The following is a 16,173-nucleotide window of genomic DNA, read 5'->3' as shown; positions in this document are numbered from 1 at the left end:
AATGAAGCGGTGAGAGTCAAGATGCACAGCGCCCTCCAGCACTGGCACGACATCGTCGAACACGGTCCACGACAGGGACGAGGTGCGAATGCTCTCTCGGCCGTGAAGGTCCTTGCCAAGGCTAAACATGCTTGAACGGGGCCAAAGATTGCGAGCACGGGATTGGTTGAAATATACAATAATGACCAATCAAAGTGCAGATCGGGCAGTTTCATCAAAATCTTTGGCTGCCGCACGCGACCGACCAATGCTACCTTCCGACGACGATGACTTCCTCAAGGAGACCATCGACCCGAAGCTCGATATGAACTCGGTCGAATTCAATGCAACCGCCTACTTGGCTGCCAAGCACGCGGTACGCGCAGCGTCGTGACGCCTTCGCGACGCCTGTGCGTAGGATACCAAGTATGCGGGTCTCGTCGCCGAGCTCGAGACGCTCAAGCGGTCCACTTCTGACAAGACTGAGCAACTCAAAGCTCTCGTGGCTTCGCATTTCGACCAATACCTTTCCTGCCACGAAGCGATTCGCGAGGTAGAATGCGCATCGCCTGCTCCGGCTCGACCTTGCCTTGCAGGTCTCCGATGAGATTCGAGCCCACGAGTCCGACAGCGAGCGCCTCACGACTGCATTTCGAAGCCTCAAATCAACTGCCGACAAAACGCTCTCGTTGATGCTGCAACGCTGCGAAGAGCAGCGCAAGACGCGCCACGCGCTCGCCGTCCTCGCTCGGTATCGGTCGTTCTTTGAGATCCCTGCTCGCATGCGTGCGAGTTTGGCCAAGAAGGACTACGTCAAGGCACAACCTTCCTCTCTCTCTTATTCTCATGCGGGTCTCATAGCTTGTCGAAGATTACGTCCACTTGAAGGCGCATGCTGGAAAAGCCAACATGTCGCTTCTCAAGCCTGTCCTCGAATCTGCGACCAAGACGGCGACGACGGCCAACGACGAGCTTCTCCACGTCCTTCGCGACCCGGACGCTGTCTACGCCGACCAAGTACGTTGTGCACTTTCGTGCCCAAGCATACGACAACTTGCACTCTAGAAACAAGCGATTTACGTCGTCGACGCCTTCGGGATCACGCCCAAACCCAGTCTCTTATGCGTCAAGACGCAGCTTGCTGACATGGAGCGCATCCTCACCAGTCTCAGCGGCCCCGTGGTACCCATCGACTCGAAAACGCGCAGTATCAAGCCCAAGGACACGCGGTCGGCGCCCGCCGCCGTCGTCGCCCGCTCGAGCGCCGAGATCATCGCCGACTGCGGGCGCCTCTTGCGTCGCTTCGAGCGAGGTCTCTGGCCCATTCTCTGCGACACGATGGCCCTCTCGACCCTGTGCGCCACCGAGCAAGAAGCACTGCACACGTCGGCGGCCGACGTCCTCGCGACGTGTGTGCGGCACTTGCGCGAGCAAACGCTCTACACGACCAACGTCTCGGCCGAGATGGTGGCCTCCTTGCACACAATCTCTTTGGACCTCGACAGTCTTGGGCCGTGCCCCGACTCGGTCCTTACTGCCAAGCTCGACGCGCTCAAGGCTGCGTTCTGCGGCCAAGTCCGCTCGGACGTCCTTCTCGCCTTCTTTACCGCAGTGACGCACGCCGCCGAGTCGCGCTGGAGCACGTCTGTCGAGATGCATGGCGCGGCGTGGGCGGCCGCGGCAGCGGCATTGCACGACTCGATACAATATGCAGCGCAGAACGACCGCCCCGACGTACTGGAAGCCGCCGCCGGTGTGTTTGACAACACGGTAGAACGCGTCGATACGAAAGTCGGAGGTGCCATCTTGTGTGGTGTCGTAGCTCTTCGAGTGGTGGTGCACGCTGCAGCCCGTGCTGACGCAAGCGCTTGAAACCAACCTCGCGCTTGATGACGCGATGCACGCTGCGTTCTGTGCCACGCTGCTGCAAAGCGTCGTCGCCCACGGACAGACGCTGCTGTCGCTCTTTGGGACGCTTCTGAGCGCGGATGTCTTGGTCGATGACGCGCCAACGTCGCTCGCGAGCCTCGTGGTCGTCGCCAACTGCCTTGCGGTGCCGCGTCGCGCTGGGTTTCTTGCGTTTCTGAACGCACTGCAGGACACCAAGGTCGACGTCCGCAGCCTCTCGCTATCGAGTACGATCCTCGAGTGTGGCAAGCGCTTCCACGACAGCCGGGTCGCGCTACTGTGTGCGACCCTCGACGACGAAGAGAGCTTTTATGTACCCGGGAGTCGCACCGAAGTGCGCCCGTACGTCTTCTCAGTGCTCTATTACCTCGTGTCGTGGCGCAGTCACGTCGAATTCTGCATCCGCTCGGACACGGAGCGCCACGTGCACAGTCTCCTCTCCCAGTGCGCCGACACGCTCCAGCACTTTCTCGCGGGCCGCGCCGAGGACGCCACCCGTTGCGCATCCAGCGACGAGGCCCAGTGGCAGCGCACGCAGCTCCATGTCGAAGCCAGCTTTTTCAAGAAGACGCTCGCCGCGTTTGTCTCGACAAAGGCGACAGCGTGGGACTCGCTGATCAAGCGCCTCGCGTCGCACACGTCGAGCGGCGAGGTCGCGGACCTCTTGAGCCAAGTCGAGCTCCAGACGCAAATGTACCGGCTGAGCTTGATGCAGTAAACTATCAAGTTGATACAAATCGTGTTCGCTTAGATCCAGCCCCTAGTTCGCTTTGCATGAGAAAAGAAACGATGCTATGCGAACGGTACCACGAGGACTCGGGGCGTGACGCCGCATCGTCAGCCTCCTGCACAAAAATGGACTCGCTGAGGCACTGGAGCGTCTCGAGGCCCGAGAGCGTCTCCCAGTGCTGAAGCAGTGTCGATTGCTTGGCTGTCGCCACATAGAGGCGGCCGACTTCAACCTTGAGCTGCGGAATGACCTTGGCAAGCGGCGGCCGCTGGATCGCGCTCATCTCCGTGATAGGCCCCGCCTCGTGCGGGTAGAGCGCCGCGACGATGTCAGTGGCAAGGAGCTCGAAGAGACAGTCGATGGACGCCCGCAATGCATCCTTGAAGAAAGGAGTCTCCAGAATGTCCCATAGCTCGTTCAAGAGCGGGAGCACGCCTGCGGGGTGGGCCTCCGGCACATCGTCCGGGTCTACCATGCATACGTCACACGACGGCGATCGAATGCAGTGGACGCGTACAGATGAGGAACGAGTGCCAGAGCACGTGGTCGTTGGCCGAGCTCGGAAGGCACGTGGCATGCAGCTCCCGAAGCAAGTGGTCGAGGTCCGCCTTGTCGACTTGGGCCTTCTCCTTGACACGCCACCTGCGAGATAGAGTAGTGGTGAGGAGCGTCGAAGAGAGCGATTTTGCTGTACGTCTGTAGCGTCGGATGGTTGCCGAGACGCGACTCGATCTCGGCCGTGAGCTTGGGCAACCCCGTTTCGAAAAAGTACTCGAGGGTCGACGAGAGGAACTGCTGCTGCACATCAACGGACGCGCCGCTCGTGTCGTCCTACGTATTGTGAGAGGATGGAATCGCCATGGCCATCGTCACCTCGCCCTTGTGCTTGTGAAAGGTCTCGCGGCCGAGGATGAGCAGTTCGCAGTGCACAAGCAGGTGCAGCTGGCAAAAGGCGTGGAGGCCGGCAAAGAGACGGCCAAAACCTAGCGCAGTCGTGGGTCGAGAGTCTCGAAGCATGATGCTGTACCTAGGAGCTTGGCGTCTTCCCACATCGAGTCGCGCATCTCGCGCTCCGACTTGTCGAGCACCTTGAGGTTGGCGACGATACCTTCGAGGTCCAAGAGCTTGTAGAGACGCGTCTTTAGCGATGGCACGAAGCGCAGGAAGGCCGCCTTGATCTCTTCTTGGGACCGGCCAAGGTGCATCTGCAGGCGCTGGTGAGCCACGAGCTCGCGTTGCGAGTCGAGCATCATGGTCTCGGCCTCGCGGATCACGCGCTTGACGCCGTAGTAGGCCCCCGCGCCGCAGGCAACGACGACGCCCGTGCTGACGAGCAGCGTCTTGTGGTTGCCGGCCCAGCGACAGAGCGACTTCCTGGCGCAAGTGAGCTGGTCCAACATCTTCCAGAGTGTTGACGTGCACAAACGGATAGCAAATCTACCCACACTATTGGCCCATGAGCCGTATTTAGTGTCATCGAACTTTGGCGAAGACTTGCCAAGTCAAACACCATTTCCGGTCCGCGGATCCATTCTCGTCGGGAACTCATCATGGCCATGAGGGCCTGGCCATATCAACGCCCTTGCATTCACGTTTCAGCAAGCCAAGGGCGTACGACACGTATCCCTGTAGCGGCGACGGCCAGCGAGCAATGGAGCTCTGGTTCAAAGTTAGAAACGCTATTAGTACTTGTTGCCGTTGCCGTCAATGGCACCGTCCGCACCTGGACGATCGGCCAACTGCGCCACCAGCACCAATGCAATGCAATTTATGTGCCCCACATAGCAAAGCCCACGTGTCGGCTACTCTAGCTGCATGGGCAACGCGCTGGCATGTGGTCAACGCAAACACACTATTTAACACCTTTTACCGCAACATACTATTTGCAATGTATCGCACCTACCGAAGCATCATGCAATTTGTAGGTGGAATGTTAAGTGCGGTTTTCCAGTCACTTTGGGCGAGTGGTTGCGGAATACTCCAACAAGCGGTTCGCACTTGACGATGGTCTTAGCTCACCAAGACGCGTGGCGGAAGCACCCGTTCCTCTCCAACTGCACCAAGAAGCCGCTTCCGGGCTTTGTCATTGCCGTCGGTATCTTCAGCGCCTACCTCGCCATCGGCGCGGTCACGGGCAGCGGCAACAGCCACGCTGGCCACCACGCGTCGGTCACGTACGTCAAGGAAGAGATCGGCGAGCGCCCCAAGCTCGACGAGTAAGCCATTTGGTAGACGCCGCCTGCTCGCGTGATTCTTGTAAGATGTAACACGATGGCCTCTCGACTCGCCGGTGCGTACTCGAAAGGTAGCCATGTTAGTAGGTGGATGCAGTCGCTATAGATCAAAGTCGTCGTCGTTGGCCTGCTTGGCGCGTTGCAGCTCGAGCACAGACACGCGTGTCATGACCTGCGTAATGAGCAGCATCGTCTCGGCCTTGAGCTCTTCTTGCTCGAGCAACTGCTGCTGCAGCGCCATATTGGCAATATGGAGGTTGTCGACTTGCTTGGTGAGCTGCTGCACCGTCGCTTTTAGCGATACGATCTCGGCGTCGGTCGACTTTACAGCCACAACCGGCGACGTCACGGGGCTGGGCTTGGGCGACGCGAGCTCGGTCAGGACGCGCAGCAGCGTGCGCTTGGGCGTCACGGCGGGCGACTCGAGCATCGTGAACGAGTGCTTCCGGCTCGTCAGCGACCCGTAGCAAGCGATACAAACGCGCTGCGGCGACTGGAAGCCTTTGGTGGGGACCTTCTTGTCGGCGCTGTGGTTGCGGCAGATGGACTTGCCGCAATTGCGGCAGTGGTGGCGGTGCTTGAACATGCTAAAGGCGGCGTGGCACACGGAGCACGCCGTATGCAGATGCCACTCGGGCGGCTCCTCGTCCAGCATCGGGAGCACCGCGCAGTTGTTGCCTCGAAACGAATGGTCGTCATCGTCTTCGTCGCTCGAGACCGACGCGTCGTCGAGGATCTCGATGTTGTTGTCGTTTTTGCTGCCCATGATGGGCACGGACGTGACGCGGCGCACGGTGTGGGCTGTCGACGAGCGAAGGCTCGTGTTGTAGTCGAACGAGAGGTGACGCAAGAGGGTCTTGGCTTTGGGCGGCGTCCGTAATATGTTGGAGCCCCGGCTGCTCGAGACCGTCGACCGCGCGTCTTCTTGGTGCAAGCGAATCTGTGCGAGGCGTAGCACGTGGAGACATGCCTCGTCGGCGCCAACGTGTTCGGCGAGCGCCATGGGCGTCGCGCCCGTCGGCGTTTCGACCCAAATGCTCTCGGGGTGCGACGAGAGAAGGGCTTGGAGCCACGCCGGCGATGCGTGGGCGCGAATGGCAATGTGCAGCGGGAGCAGCCCGGCGCTGTTGACGGTCGAGGCGCCGTCCGGAAAGGCCGTCAAAAGGGTCTCGAGGAGCTCGAGCGGCACGCTCGCCTCGGTGGACGCCCAGTGGATGGGCAGCATGCCGTAGCCGTCGCAGGCGTGGGCAGACGCCGGTGCTTTCGCCACCAAGCGCCGGAGGCCGTCCCAGTCGGACGCCTCGGCGAGGCGGATCGCGTCGTGCATGGCAAGTCCAATTCTGTTGCCAAGATTGCCATCGCCAAATGCGCGCACCTGATTGGCCGCGGTCCCAATGTGGAGATCTTGGGAGCAACTTGAAGGCAGTTCGGAGGCCAAGATGGCGGGTCCCACCGAACCGACAGAGTCAACCGCCATCGACATACGACGAGGTTCGTTGCGTAGTAACGCGCGCGACCGTGCGGATCGTACGCGCACGACGCCTTGGTCGTCCACGTGATTCGCCAGCCGCGAGCATGTCCAAGGGTCACTGCAAGAGGAGATGTACCTACGTCCCTTGCGCTGTCGTCATCAGCATGCACCGAGGTGGCACTTGGTCGCAAATAAGAGTGGAAGGTGCTAGGTTGCACCAATATTTGTTTGCATTTAACATCGTCATCATCAGCTCGTCGAAGTCGTAGAAGAGAAGGATGGTTGATACAAATGCCATAGAACACATCAAGGTGAGGAATCGCTAGTCGGTCGATGGCTTGTGCAGTGGCGAGCGCTGGCCTTTTCGCAATACGTCCAACGCCATTGGGTCCAAGAGCACGCGGTCAGCCCACTCGAGTGGTGTATCGCCGTTGTACGTTTCTTCGTACAGACTGCCAGGGTACGCGTCAAGGAGCCGCTGAAGCCGGCGTGGCGACGCGTGCTGGCGCACCGCCATGTGCAGCGGCAACAAGCCCGACCGCGTCTTGGCCCGCACCGCCAATGGGTTGGCACGCAAAATTGCGTCAAAGATCTCGATGGGCGCGCGGCTCGCGCCGTGGAGCAGCAGTCGTCCGCGGTCGTCGCGCTCGCGGGCAACCTCGGGGCCGTGCAGCGTCAGACGTCTTTGGACGTCGAGCCAGTCCCACTCGCGGACAGGGTCGTCGGTCAGCGTAATCGGGAGTGCGCTGGCGCTCTCCGCGCGGCTCAAGAGGTCGCCGCGCCGCCGCCGCAGGGACGGACTCTGCGGCGTCACTTTGAGGAGGTCGCTGATCATGGCTTTGCCCCACACGAGCGCCGACTGCGCGCTGTGCAGGCCCTCGCCGCGCTTGAGCGTGCGTGTGTCGAGGCGAATCTTGGTCTCCCAGAGCTCAAAGGCCGAGTGCCCCGACGGCGCGACCGTCGTAATGCCCTGGGGGTACGCGGCGATGTAGCGCTGAACGCGCGCCATGGACGCGCCAGCCATAATGGCCAAGTGCAGCGGAAGGTACCCGGCCGTCGAGAGGACTTTGGCGCCGTCTGGGTACAGATCCAGGAGCACGTCGAGCATACCGACAGGGATATTCTTCTCGGTCGCGGCCCAGTGCAGCGCCAGCATGCCGTACTCGTCGCGGACCTCGAGGTGCTCGGGGAGCGCCTTCTCGAGCGCGCGGCGCAGCGCGGCCCAGTCGCAGAGCTTAGTGTACCGAATGAGGTGGAGGCTACTGGTCATCGTGGCAGCAGATTTTACACTACCGTCGCGTTACTGCTTCGTACCATGACGAAGAAAAAGCCATGCACTGCAGGAATATGGAAGCCGTCAAATCAGCTGAGGCGTGGCTGCGACGGCCATCTGTGGCACTGGACCGATCGCTCGTGAGCTGTCAGTGTCGTAACCTGATGGCAACGCTGTGATCCCCGTCATCATGGACACAGTCACCACGCACGAAGGGCCGTCGGGCTCCTGAGCCAAACGTCTGAGCCAACTTTGATCGACGTGCTGGGATGTGTCGCCGGAGAATTCGCTGGATTTGTGAGACTGTGCATGGTTCAGAAAATGTGGGTCGTCGTCCAGCTTGCACTCGTGCATGAGCATCTCGCCATCCTCCTAATCAGTACAGCGCAAGCTGGCCCCAACGGCAACGCTCGATTCGACTCGAATTCGACTTGTGCCATCTTGAGATTCTCACTTTTGTCCAACCTGCAAGTACTGACCCAAGGACTTGCGATTGGGCGGCGCGCCTGTCTTTGTTGCAGAGAACAACGGGCGCTGGGACGGCCACGCCGCGAGCGCCTCAAGGCTATGTGCAGGACCTTTGCCTATCTACTGCTATGTGGTTACGTGGTCAGCCAGCGCGGTCGGCGGCGGCGGCTAGCGCAACTTCAACTTGTCCTGCCGCTGGGGCGCTTGGAGTGGCACGTTGTGATTGGCGGACGAAAAACGGCTCAAATTATTTTACACAAATTTAATGTGGCAAGTTGTTGTGTATGGAGGACGCGATAATAAAATAGCGCCAATGTTGACGCCACGCGAGATTACGTCGAGTCCAAAGGGGGCTTCGTCATCACTTCGCGCGACGATGACCGAGGCCGTCGACGCGCCGGCGCTGCAGGACTTCCGCGCGCTCATGGAGGAGGTGGCCGCGAGCGCAGCCGCCGCCGTCGCCCACGCCAAGACCATCGCCGGCGAGGCCACGGAAAGCGGCCGCGTCCAGCTGCATCGCGACGCCGTCGCGAGCACCAAGGACGCGCTTGACGAGTGCAGCCTCGCCGTGCAGCACGCGCTGCAATGTCTCGTCGCGCGCCTGCAGAGCGACGGCGCGTGCTCGCCCAGCGACGATGAGCCGAGTGACGTGGCCTCGTCGCCAACAACCGGCATCTACCCAGCGGACGCTGTCGGCGAGTCGAGCCTCAGCAGCGAGTCGGACGAGGACGAGGTGACCGAAGAAGACGACGAAGGCGAAGAAGACGACGAAGGCGAAGAAGAAGAGGACGATGGCGACGACGAGACGGAGGAAGAGGACGCGGTCACGGACGTCGTGCCTGTCTACGGCGTCGAGGCCGCCAACTTGAACGAGCTTGTCGTGAGTCGCATGGAAGCTGCGCTGGCCGACGCCACCAAGTTTGCCGAGTTCAAGCAGCAAGCGATGGAGTTTGGCACAAACCGGCAGTCCGCGCTCGCCTTTTACGCGTACCTCGAGACGATCATGACGGACGACATGGTCGACGAGTTCATTTTGGACTTTGCGCGGCTCTTGGCCAACGACGAGCAGCGCCTCAGCCTCCTTCGCGCCCACAGTGCGTGCTTGCATCTGCGGCACCAGCAAAAGCGGCACGAAGCCAAGAAGCACAACAAGCCGCCGCGCAAGGCGTCCATGGCGTCGTCCTGCGGCACCGAAGCCGACGACTACTTCCCGCCCCAGGTCTGGCCTTTCTAGTCGCGACCCGTTTTCAACTAACTTTGATTGTGGTACGTAGGTGCACCTCAGCACGGTGAACCACCTCATGTTCATCATCCACGGCATTGGCCAGCACGGCGATTTCAAGGAGGGCGAGCGCAAAAACTGGGACGGGACTCCCGGCACGATGGGCGACAACTACATTTTTCGAGACCTCTTCCGCGCGCTTGAAGAGACCCACTTCAGGTACGAGGCCTCTCGTCGGACGCGCAACCGCTCAGGGCATGTACGTAGGGAGGTCCCGATTGCGCTCGAGATGCAGTCGATCGAGTGGCATGAAGAGCTGCACGAACCCACGGGCGTCGACGCGGTCTTTGACATTATTTGCCCCGAAGGCTCGTCCGGGTATGTTGCGACGTCGAATACACGATTTCAATGATACGATGTAGCATTCGCCAGTTCAACAAGGAGACGTTCATGGACCTGCTCTACTACCTCTCGCCGCAGTACGGCCAGATCATTGTCGACTCGGTCACGGAGCAGCTCAACTCCAAGTACAAAATCTTCAAGCAAGAACACCCGGGTACACCTATTTTCCGCGTGTCGTTTTTCATACCCGACTTTGTAGGCTGGAACGGCAAGGTGTCGATCTTTGGGCACTCGCTCGGGTCGGTCATCACGTACGACATTCTCACGCACAGCGCGGGCCAAGTCGCCAAGAACGGCGTCAAGTTCAAAGGCCTCGACTTCGACGTCGAGAATTTCTTTGGTGCCGGGTACGTCTTTTCCTACCCGACAACCGACCCCTAAGCCTCAACGCGCTAGGTCGCCGGTGCCCGTCATGATTCTCTCGCGCGGCGACTTGGATCTGACAGACGGCAAGTTTACGCCCGGCATCAAAATGCCCAACTGCAAGCACTACTTCAACATCTTCCACCCGATCGACCCGATCGCTTACCGCGTCGAGCCGCTCATCCATCCCGACATGCACGAAAAGCCGCCCGTCCAACTCATTGCCGTAGGGATCCGTAAACAACATTGTCTTAGCGATAAGAATCGTAGGCGCAATCGTGCAAGGGCCTCGGGTTTGCCAAGATGCAGGAAATGCTCGAGCGCATCACGCCGCCGGCCTGTGGGTTCCAGTCGCGCATCGACTATGTCATGCGCCGGCGCAAGCGCGAAGGTGTCATCGAGCTCGCGTACGCTGCCGGGTCGCACTCGTCGTACTGGGACAGCGAAGACGTTGTGCTCTTGTGTCTGCTTCAAATCTGTCGGCCCGTGCGTCGTTTTTTATATACATTGATGTCTCTAAATGGGCGTGGGTAGGTGGCCGAGAAGCTGCGCCGCTACATGAGTGCGCAGCAGCCGCTGCCGACGCTCCAGCCGCGCAATGTCGTGCCCATCACGCCGCACTCGCCCGTCCAACTTGTGACGACCGCCCACGTACGCGAGCGCTCGACGGGCTACTGGCACACGCGGACGCTCCTGCTCGACCACAAGCGCGTGTACGTCATGAAGACGGTCGAGCACGTTGTGTGTCGGAAGCGCTGGACGCTGCACCTGACGCCCAAGACACTGGTCGAGTACGGCGACGACATCTTCACGCTGCGCCTTGTCCCTGAAGACGCCAAAGTGTCGCACTCGTTCAAGGACGTCGCGACGTCCTTTCTGAGCTCGACGTCGTCGAAACTCAACTCGATCCAAGTGCTCAAAGCGCCGACGACCGACCTCCGCGACGAATGGCTCGATGCCCTCCAACATGCGATCGACCATTTGCACGCCACCTCGTCTCGGTATCAACTCGGCTGTCGATTCTACTGTCTTGTTGAGCATGAAGTGTCCTAGGCATGCAGTCGACACGGCTGGTATGGACCTTCCCACGGAGACGACGGTCGACTACTTTGGCGCGACCAAGACCAGTCTTCTCGGCGTGCGCACGCAAAAGGCCAAGACGTGGTACGAAGGCCAGGGCTTCGCAACCCGCTGGTTTGTGCTCCACGAAGCGACGCTCACGTGCTACGAAAACTGCCCGAATTTAGTGTCGTTCGTGCACTTCCCGCTCGGTCGGTCGACCGTCTTTGGCTACCCAAAGCGGTGTCTCTTCCGCCTCGTGACACCCTCGGGCACATCGATGGACTTTAAGCTCAAGGACACAGCCGTGTACGAGCTTTGGCGGTCGCACATGGCGACTGTCGAGAACGCGCACATGGTGATCCAAGACGACATTGCCGACAAGAGCGCGCTCGTCGTGTCGCTCGACACGCAGCTGCACACGAAGCACCGGCTCGGCGTCCAGACGTACGTGGTCGTCTCGGATGAAAAGGGTCCGTACGCGGCGTTTGAGATTCGCATTTCGTCTGGCGACAAAGTCACGACCGTGCTTCGACGCTACAACGCGTTCCGGCACCTCCACCGCGAGCTCCGCGAGTTGTTTCCGCACGAGCAAATGCCGCCGCTGCCACCGACGCGGCTCTGGGCCAAGCTCGACCCCATCTACTTGTCGGCCAAGTGCAACGATCTCAATGCGTATCTGACGAGCATCGAGTCGATTTGCACGACGACCGCGGCCGCGAGCCTGCTCCAAGCCTTCCTCGAGAAAGACTCGCCGTTCGAGTCGTCGTCGTCGCATTTGTCGTAACCTCGAAACCGCGGATGCAGTTCTTATAGCTTTAATATCTCCATGTTGTCTTTGGCTTGCTGGGCAACGTACGTCGTGGCGGCCACCGTCTTGGCGAGTGCGGACCCGAGCGTCGCCCGAACCTTGTCCATATCGGGGCTCATGTTGCGCATGTTCGGGCTCAGGATCCCATACTTGTTTTTGAACTCCCACTTGAGGCGTTCCATGGCGCTCATGGGCGGCAGCGCATCGTCTGCGTCCGTGATCCGCCGTCGTGCTGCGTCTTGCGCCTGCTCGAGTGCCCGCCGGTGCCGTTCGGCGCGCGCGGCCAAGAGCGACGACTTGGTCTCGAGGCGGCGACACGCCTGCGGGAGCGCGCCCGTCGGAGGCAGCTGCGACGTCAACGCACCGAGGTCGTGGAGCCAGGACTCAATAGCCGAGGGTTTGAGAATGATTTCGTCTTGGAGGATTTTGGCCAAGTTGTTGTAGCCGTCGAGCAAGCGCCGCATGCGGTCGACGTCACCGACCGCAAGCACATATGCCTTGGCAAAGCAGTCCCAGCGGATGCTCGCAAACGGGTAGATGAGCAGATCGGACGCCGAGTAAAACTTGTCGACTTTGGCACTCGCCCGCCACTCCATGTCCTTGAACGGTCGTTGCTGCGCGGCCCGGATCGCATCCAGCGTCAAGTGCTGCTTGCGACGCACCGGCGCTAGGGTCTCGTCGTCGTTCTCTTCGGGAATGATGATGTCGAGCTCCGAGCCAAACTCGCGGTCCTCCTTGGCGGTGATGCCGAGTCTACGTGCAGGCGCAGGGTCCGAGATTGCTACGACGGCGTCGGTACCGTGTCGCGATCGGCACGCCAAACTTGGGGCCGACAGCAACGACCGGTGGCAGCACCGGGCGGTGGGCCTTGTCGACGAGCAAGTCGAAGGTTTGAATCGTGGCCGTCCGATGCAAAGAGAGCAGCTCGCACATGTCGTCGGACGCGGCTGACTACACCGCTCTGCAATGACACATGCATGCAAGAGGATACGGACGTCGAGAAGCTTGCCACGTTTTGTGAGTTTGAGTTCGTCAAATTTGTGGTAGCATTGCCAGAGCTTTTGAAGGCGCGCGTCGGACCGGGGCTCCGCAATCGCAAACGAGTAGTAGGCCCATGCGCGGATCTCCTTCTTCGTCCGCGGCCGCGCCTTGTTGTTTCGATGTAGCTCAATCGCGCTGTCCATCTACGTGTCTTGTCCAAAACCCCAACGTCAAACTCAACAGCTCGGTACACGCTCGTGAAATGCTTTCTTGACGCTGAGTTGGAGCGCTTGCTGCTCGTAATGACGGCTCATCAGTTGATTTTCCGTGGCCGACGCGACGAGAAGGCTTGCTTTGCGCGTCATCGCGGCCTGTAGCGCGTCGTTCTGGACGTCTTTTGGGACTTGGTTGGCAAAGTACCTACGCAGAGTACGCTCCCACTCCTTCGTCGTCGCAAATGCTACCGGAGCTGCAGGTTCAGCGGCCCGTCCACCGTAAAGTTGTGCTTGACATAGTGTGCGAGCATGAGGGGTGTCGTCTCGCGGTGCAAGAGCGCGACAGACAAGAGCACGTACGGGCCAGTGGCAGTGCGAATATATCGCAACTGGAAATCCTCCAGCCTGAGCGTGCCGTTATTGACGCCCAGCGCGACTTCGGACCCCGCTTCGATCGTCGCATCAAGGTAGAAGAGCCCTTGACTACGACGCGACATTGGTTCAACCAACTAAAGGGCAGACGTGATCCCCAACCTGGTGGGCAAAAGCAAATAGAGTTGGCGGTCGACGCTGTCAACATTGGCGCGGTACTGGTCATAGAGATACTGGATCGTCTCTCTCGGGTCGATACGCAGTTGGACGGCCTGGGGCATATCGGTTGCGTGCGCATAGACAAGGGGAACGTACGCTGCCCGCCGGAATGCTCTTGATGACGAGTGAAATGAACGTTTGGACCCTGCATTGCGATCGGTGAAGTTGGGTGGAAATGGTCGCGTCGTACTTTTCTCGGTGCTTGCGAATCGCCCACACATCGAAGAGGAGCCCGTCCATGTACTCGTCCTCACGCGCCTTGGCCTCTTGACGCGGCGACGGCGCTTCGTAGTAATGCGCCCACCCGTGAGGAGTCTTGTCTTCGGCTATTTCGTCGCTCTAGCGTTGGAAAATAAGACATTTCATAAGGTCGATTTACGTACTGGATGCTCCAGAGGGTTGTTTCGGCGGTAGGCGCGATCGAAAAAGTCAGACGACGGGACCCAGCACCCGGGACACCCGGGAATCTGGGACGACTCGCACACGAGGCACTCGGAGGGCGTGTCGAAGCGGGCGTCCAACAGAGCTTGCAACTCGGCGCGCTCTTGACGCTTGTCGATGTTCGACTGCTTTTGCAGCGCAGAAAGCTCGTCTTCGATCGCTTCGATTCCGACTCTGCGCTTGCAAAAGTCGAGATTGAGAAAGATTGGCGAAATGATCTCGGATGCATGGCGCGACATGGCGTAGCCGAGAAACGCAGGGTGCGGTTTGTGCTTCAAGTGGTCGTCGTAGCCCGTGGGGGCGCCAAAGACGTCTTGGCGACCGCCTCGCGCGAGCGAGTAGCCGAAAAAGATAGGCGAGTAGTTGCCCACGTCCTGGGCAAGAGAGGTAAAGCGTCGCGGAACAAAGTCGTACCCTATTCCCGATGATGGTACGAGCTGCCTAGAGACGGTGCCGTACCGGCGCTCGCCGGGTGCTCGTCGTGGGGGTTGATCGCATCGAGCTCGTACCGGCGGATTTGCAGCTCTAGCATGCGCATGGAGCGAGAACGGCGGACAGCAGGTCGCTACCTTCGTCGCGGTTGACGTCGCGGTGCCAGCGCTTCGAGGCGTCGGCTTGCTTGGCTCGCGATTCGGCTGCACGCACGACCTCCAGCTCGATGGCTTTTCGGCGCTTCGCCTGGTCACGCTTGCGCTGCTTGTCGCGAGCTTTCTTCTCGGGTACCGTCAGCGGCGGCAAGAGCGCGCCCATCGACGTTTCGCCGTTTCAAATCAGAATGAAAACTTTTGGTGTCTTATTGCGGTTTCATGGACGTCGCGGGCTTGCGGTTTTATCAAATTTGCTCTTTCTTCTGGTCCTATGCATGGAGGGATTGCACCAAACGGCGCTGACAGCCTCTTGGGCGCGCAAGAGAAGAAGGTGCAGACTCCGCAAAGTTTGGGGAGCTCGGGCCGAGATGGCCGATCCGCAAACGCGAGAAAACGATGACTCGCAGTGTGCCTTTGTGGCTACTGCATACAGCAAGCGACGGCATCGAATGACTCTGTAGCCTCCCACCAATGCGACGACAAAGAGCTTGCCCCAACACTCTTGGCTCAGGCGGAAAACGAGTCTAAAATGTATGTTGTATATCCAACTTGACGAATACGCAAAACCCACTTGGCCGTATACCGACGCTCACCGACCGATTCTATTTGCTGGATGCACGAAAAGGATTCCCCAACTTTTGTTGGCGGATAATCTGATCGATTACCCCATGCCGGTCCTCCTTTCTTTGACGTTCTCTGAGCGACGGGACTCAAAGGTGTCGAGCCTGTCGGGGTACCTTCCCGCGATCTTCCATCATAGACGAACCTGATCCGAAGCTGATGCTTGCGCTTGCTCCATCCGCGAATGACCAGCGCATTGAATGTATCTTGGTCTGAGATTACGCGATTTCTCTATTTCGTCGCAAACGGTGGGCTTGGTCTTCCACGCTGAACAAGGCAGATATCGTGTCGTGTGTCGCTGCAGTACCTAGGTTACATGTGAGCCCTTGACAGCACCAACGCTGAAAGCAAGAAGCGTGCGACCTGGCCGGACTATGCACGCGACAACTGGTTTCCTCATGGTGTCATCACAAACACATGCCAGGGGCAACGTGCGGCTTGCATGGGCTGTCTGTTCGAGCAACAGATGGCTTCTGGCGCATGTTTGATTGGGCAAGGCTGTCGATTGCACGGGTGCTCACGTCGCCGATGACGATGCCAGCGCAATTCCTCATCAACGGTCACTATATTTGCGATTTCGAATCGCGCGGGTGAGCAAGCGGCCAGCTGATCGATCTGGAAGGGACGCCGCCGCTTCTTCATTTTTCGTTTGACGTCGTCTGCAATGGACGTCTTGGCCAGTGTGCACCCAGTGCTGCTCGTTGGGAGCGTCGCCGTCGTGGCCGTGGGGGCGTATTTCACGTACCTCTTTGTCATTTCGCCGTCCCTCCACCCGCTCAACGCTCTTCCGGGGCCACCGCCGACCAGTATCTTTTTC

General features: G+C 59.7%; 7 protein-coding genes across 7 annotated transcripts; 3 read left to right on the top strand and 4 right to left on the bottom strand.

The window, feature by feature from the left end:
• Positions 1 to 127: 127 nt before the first annotated feature.
• SDRG_06534 (hypothetical protein) lies at positions 128 to 2,605 on the top strand (the record flags this gene model as incomplete). Its single annotated transcript, XM_008612315.1, has 6 exons — positions 128 to 355; positions 398 to 532; positions 576 to 797; positions 841 to 996; positions 1,045 to 1,749; positions 1,802 to 2,605. The coding sequence occupies 6 exons, from the start codon at positions 128 to 130 to the stop codon at positions 2,603 to 2,605; spliced, it is 2,250 nt and encodes a 749-aa protein (XP_008610537.1).
• Positions 2,606 to 2,634: 29 nt separating this feature from the next.
• Positions 2,635 to 4,017, bottom strand: SDRG_06533 (hypothetical protein; the record flags this gene model as incomplete). The annotated part of the gene is made up of 6 exons (XM_008612314.1): positions 2,635 to 2,647; positions 2,695 to 3,085; positions 3,135 to 3,259; positions 3,312 to 3,448; positions 3,491 to 3,600; positions 3,645 to 4,017. The coding sequence occupies 6 exons, from the start codon at positions 4,015 to 4,017 to the stop codon at positions 2,635 to 2,637; spliced, it is 1,149 nt and encodes a 382-aa protein (XP_008610536.1).
• A 550-nt stretch (positions 4,018 to 4,567) lies between these two features.
• Positions 4,568 to 4,929, top strand: SDRG_06532 (hypothetical protein). Its single transcript, XM_008612313.1, has one exon. It carries the CDS (start codon positions 4,622 to 4,624, stop codon positions 4,835 to 4,837), a length of 216 nt encoding a protein of 71 aa, XP_008610535.1. The 5' UTR covers positions 4,568 to 4,621; the 3' UTR covers positions 4,838 to 4,929.
• SDRG_06531 (hypothetical protein) lies at positions 4,881 to 6,201 on the bottom strand. Its single transcript, XM_008612312.1, has one exon. It carries the CDS (start codon positions 6,176 to 6,178, stop codon positions 4,952 to 4,954), a length of 1,227 nt encoding a protein of 408 aa, XP_008610534.1. The 5' UTR covers positions 6,179 to 6,201; the 3' UTR covers positions 4,881 to 4,951.
• A 320-nt stretch (positions 6,202 to 6,521) lies between these two features.
• Positions 6,522 to 8,049, bottom strand: SDRG_06530 (hypothetical protein). Its single transcript, XM_008612311.1, has one exon. The coding sequence runs from the start codon at positions 7,590 to 7,592 to the stop codon at positions 6,645 to 6,647; it is 948 nt and encodes a 315-aa protein (XP_008610533.1). The 5' UTR covers positions 7,593 to 8,049; the 3' UTR covers positions 6,522 to 6,644.
• Positions 8,050 to 8,439: 390 nt separating this feature from the next.
• SDRG_06529 (hypothetical protein) lies at positions 8,440 to 11,896 on the top strand (the record flags this gene model as incomplete). The annotated part of the gene is made up of 9 exons (XM_008612310.1): positions 8,440 to 9,282; positions 9,338 to 9,504; positions 9,553 to 9,663; positions 9,708 to 9,841; positions 9,887 to 10,034; positions 10,084 to 10,276; positions 10,321 to 10,536; positions 10,585 to 11,051; positions 11,104 to 11,896. The coding sequence occupies 9 exons, from the start codon at positions 8,440 to 8,442 to the stop codon at positions 11,894 to 11,896; spliced, it is 3,072 nt and encodes a 1,023-aa protein (XP_008610532.1).
• Positions 11,897 to 11,919: 23 nt separating this feature from the next.
• SDRG_06528 (hypothetical protein) lies at positions 11,920 to 14,898 on the bottom strand (the record flags this gene model as incomplete). Its single annotated transcript, XM_008612309.1, has 11 exons — positions 11,920 to 12,673; positions 12,720 to 12,871; positions 12,916 to 13,104; positions 13,153 to 13,321; positions 13,366 to 13,599; positions 13,651 to 13,760; positions 13,804 to 13,852; positions 13,898 to 14,046; positions 14,091 to 14,563; positions 14,608 to 14,673; positions 14,718 to 14,898. 11 exons carry the CDS (start codon positions 14,896 to 14,898, stop codon positions 11,920 to 11,922), a joined length of 2,526 nt encoding a protein of 841 aa, XP_008610531.1.
• Between the last annotated feature and the right edge of the window lie 1,275 nt (positions 14,899 to 16,173).

Source organism: Saprolegnia diclina, assembly GCF_000281045.1.
Source record: "Saprolegnia diclina VS20 unplaced genomic scaffold supercont1.18, whole genome shotgun sequence".
Taxonomy (NCBI): Eukaryota; Oomycota; class Saprolegniomycetes; order Saprolegniales; family Saprolegniaceae; genus Saprolegnia; species Saprolegnia diclina.
The sequence above is the reverse complement of the archived record's forward strand: the minus strand, read 5'-3'. Positions and strand labels throughout refer to the sequence as shown.

What these genes read in the sequence shown, in the direction of transcription:
- SDRG_06532 (XM_008612313.1), top strand. Translation starts at nt 4,622, where the DNA reads ATGGTCTTAGCTCACCAAGACGCGTGGCGGAAGCACCCGTTCCTCTCC.
- SDRG_06531 (XM_008612312.1), bottom strand. Translation starts at nt 6,178, where the DNA reads ATGCACGACGCGATCCGCCTCGCCGAGGCGTCCGACTGGGACGGCCTC.
- SDRG_06530 (XM_008612311.1), bottom strand. Translation starts at nt 7,592, where the DNA reads ATGACCAGTAGCCTCCACCTCATTCGGTACACTAAGCTCTGCGACTGG.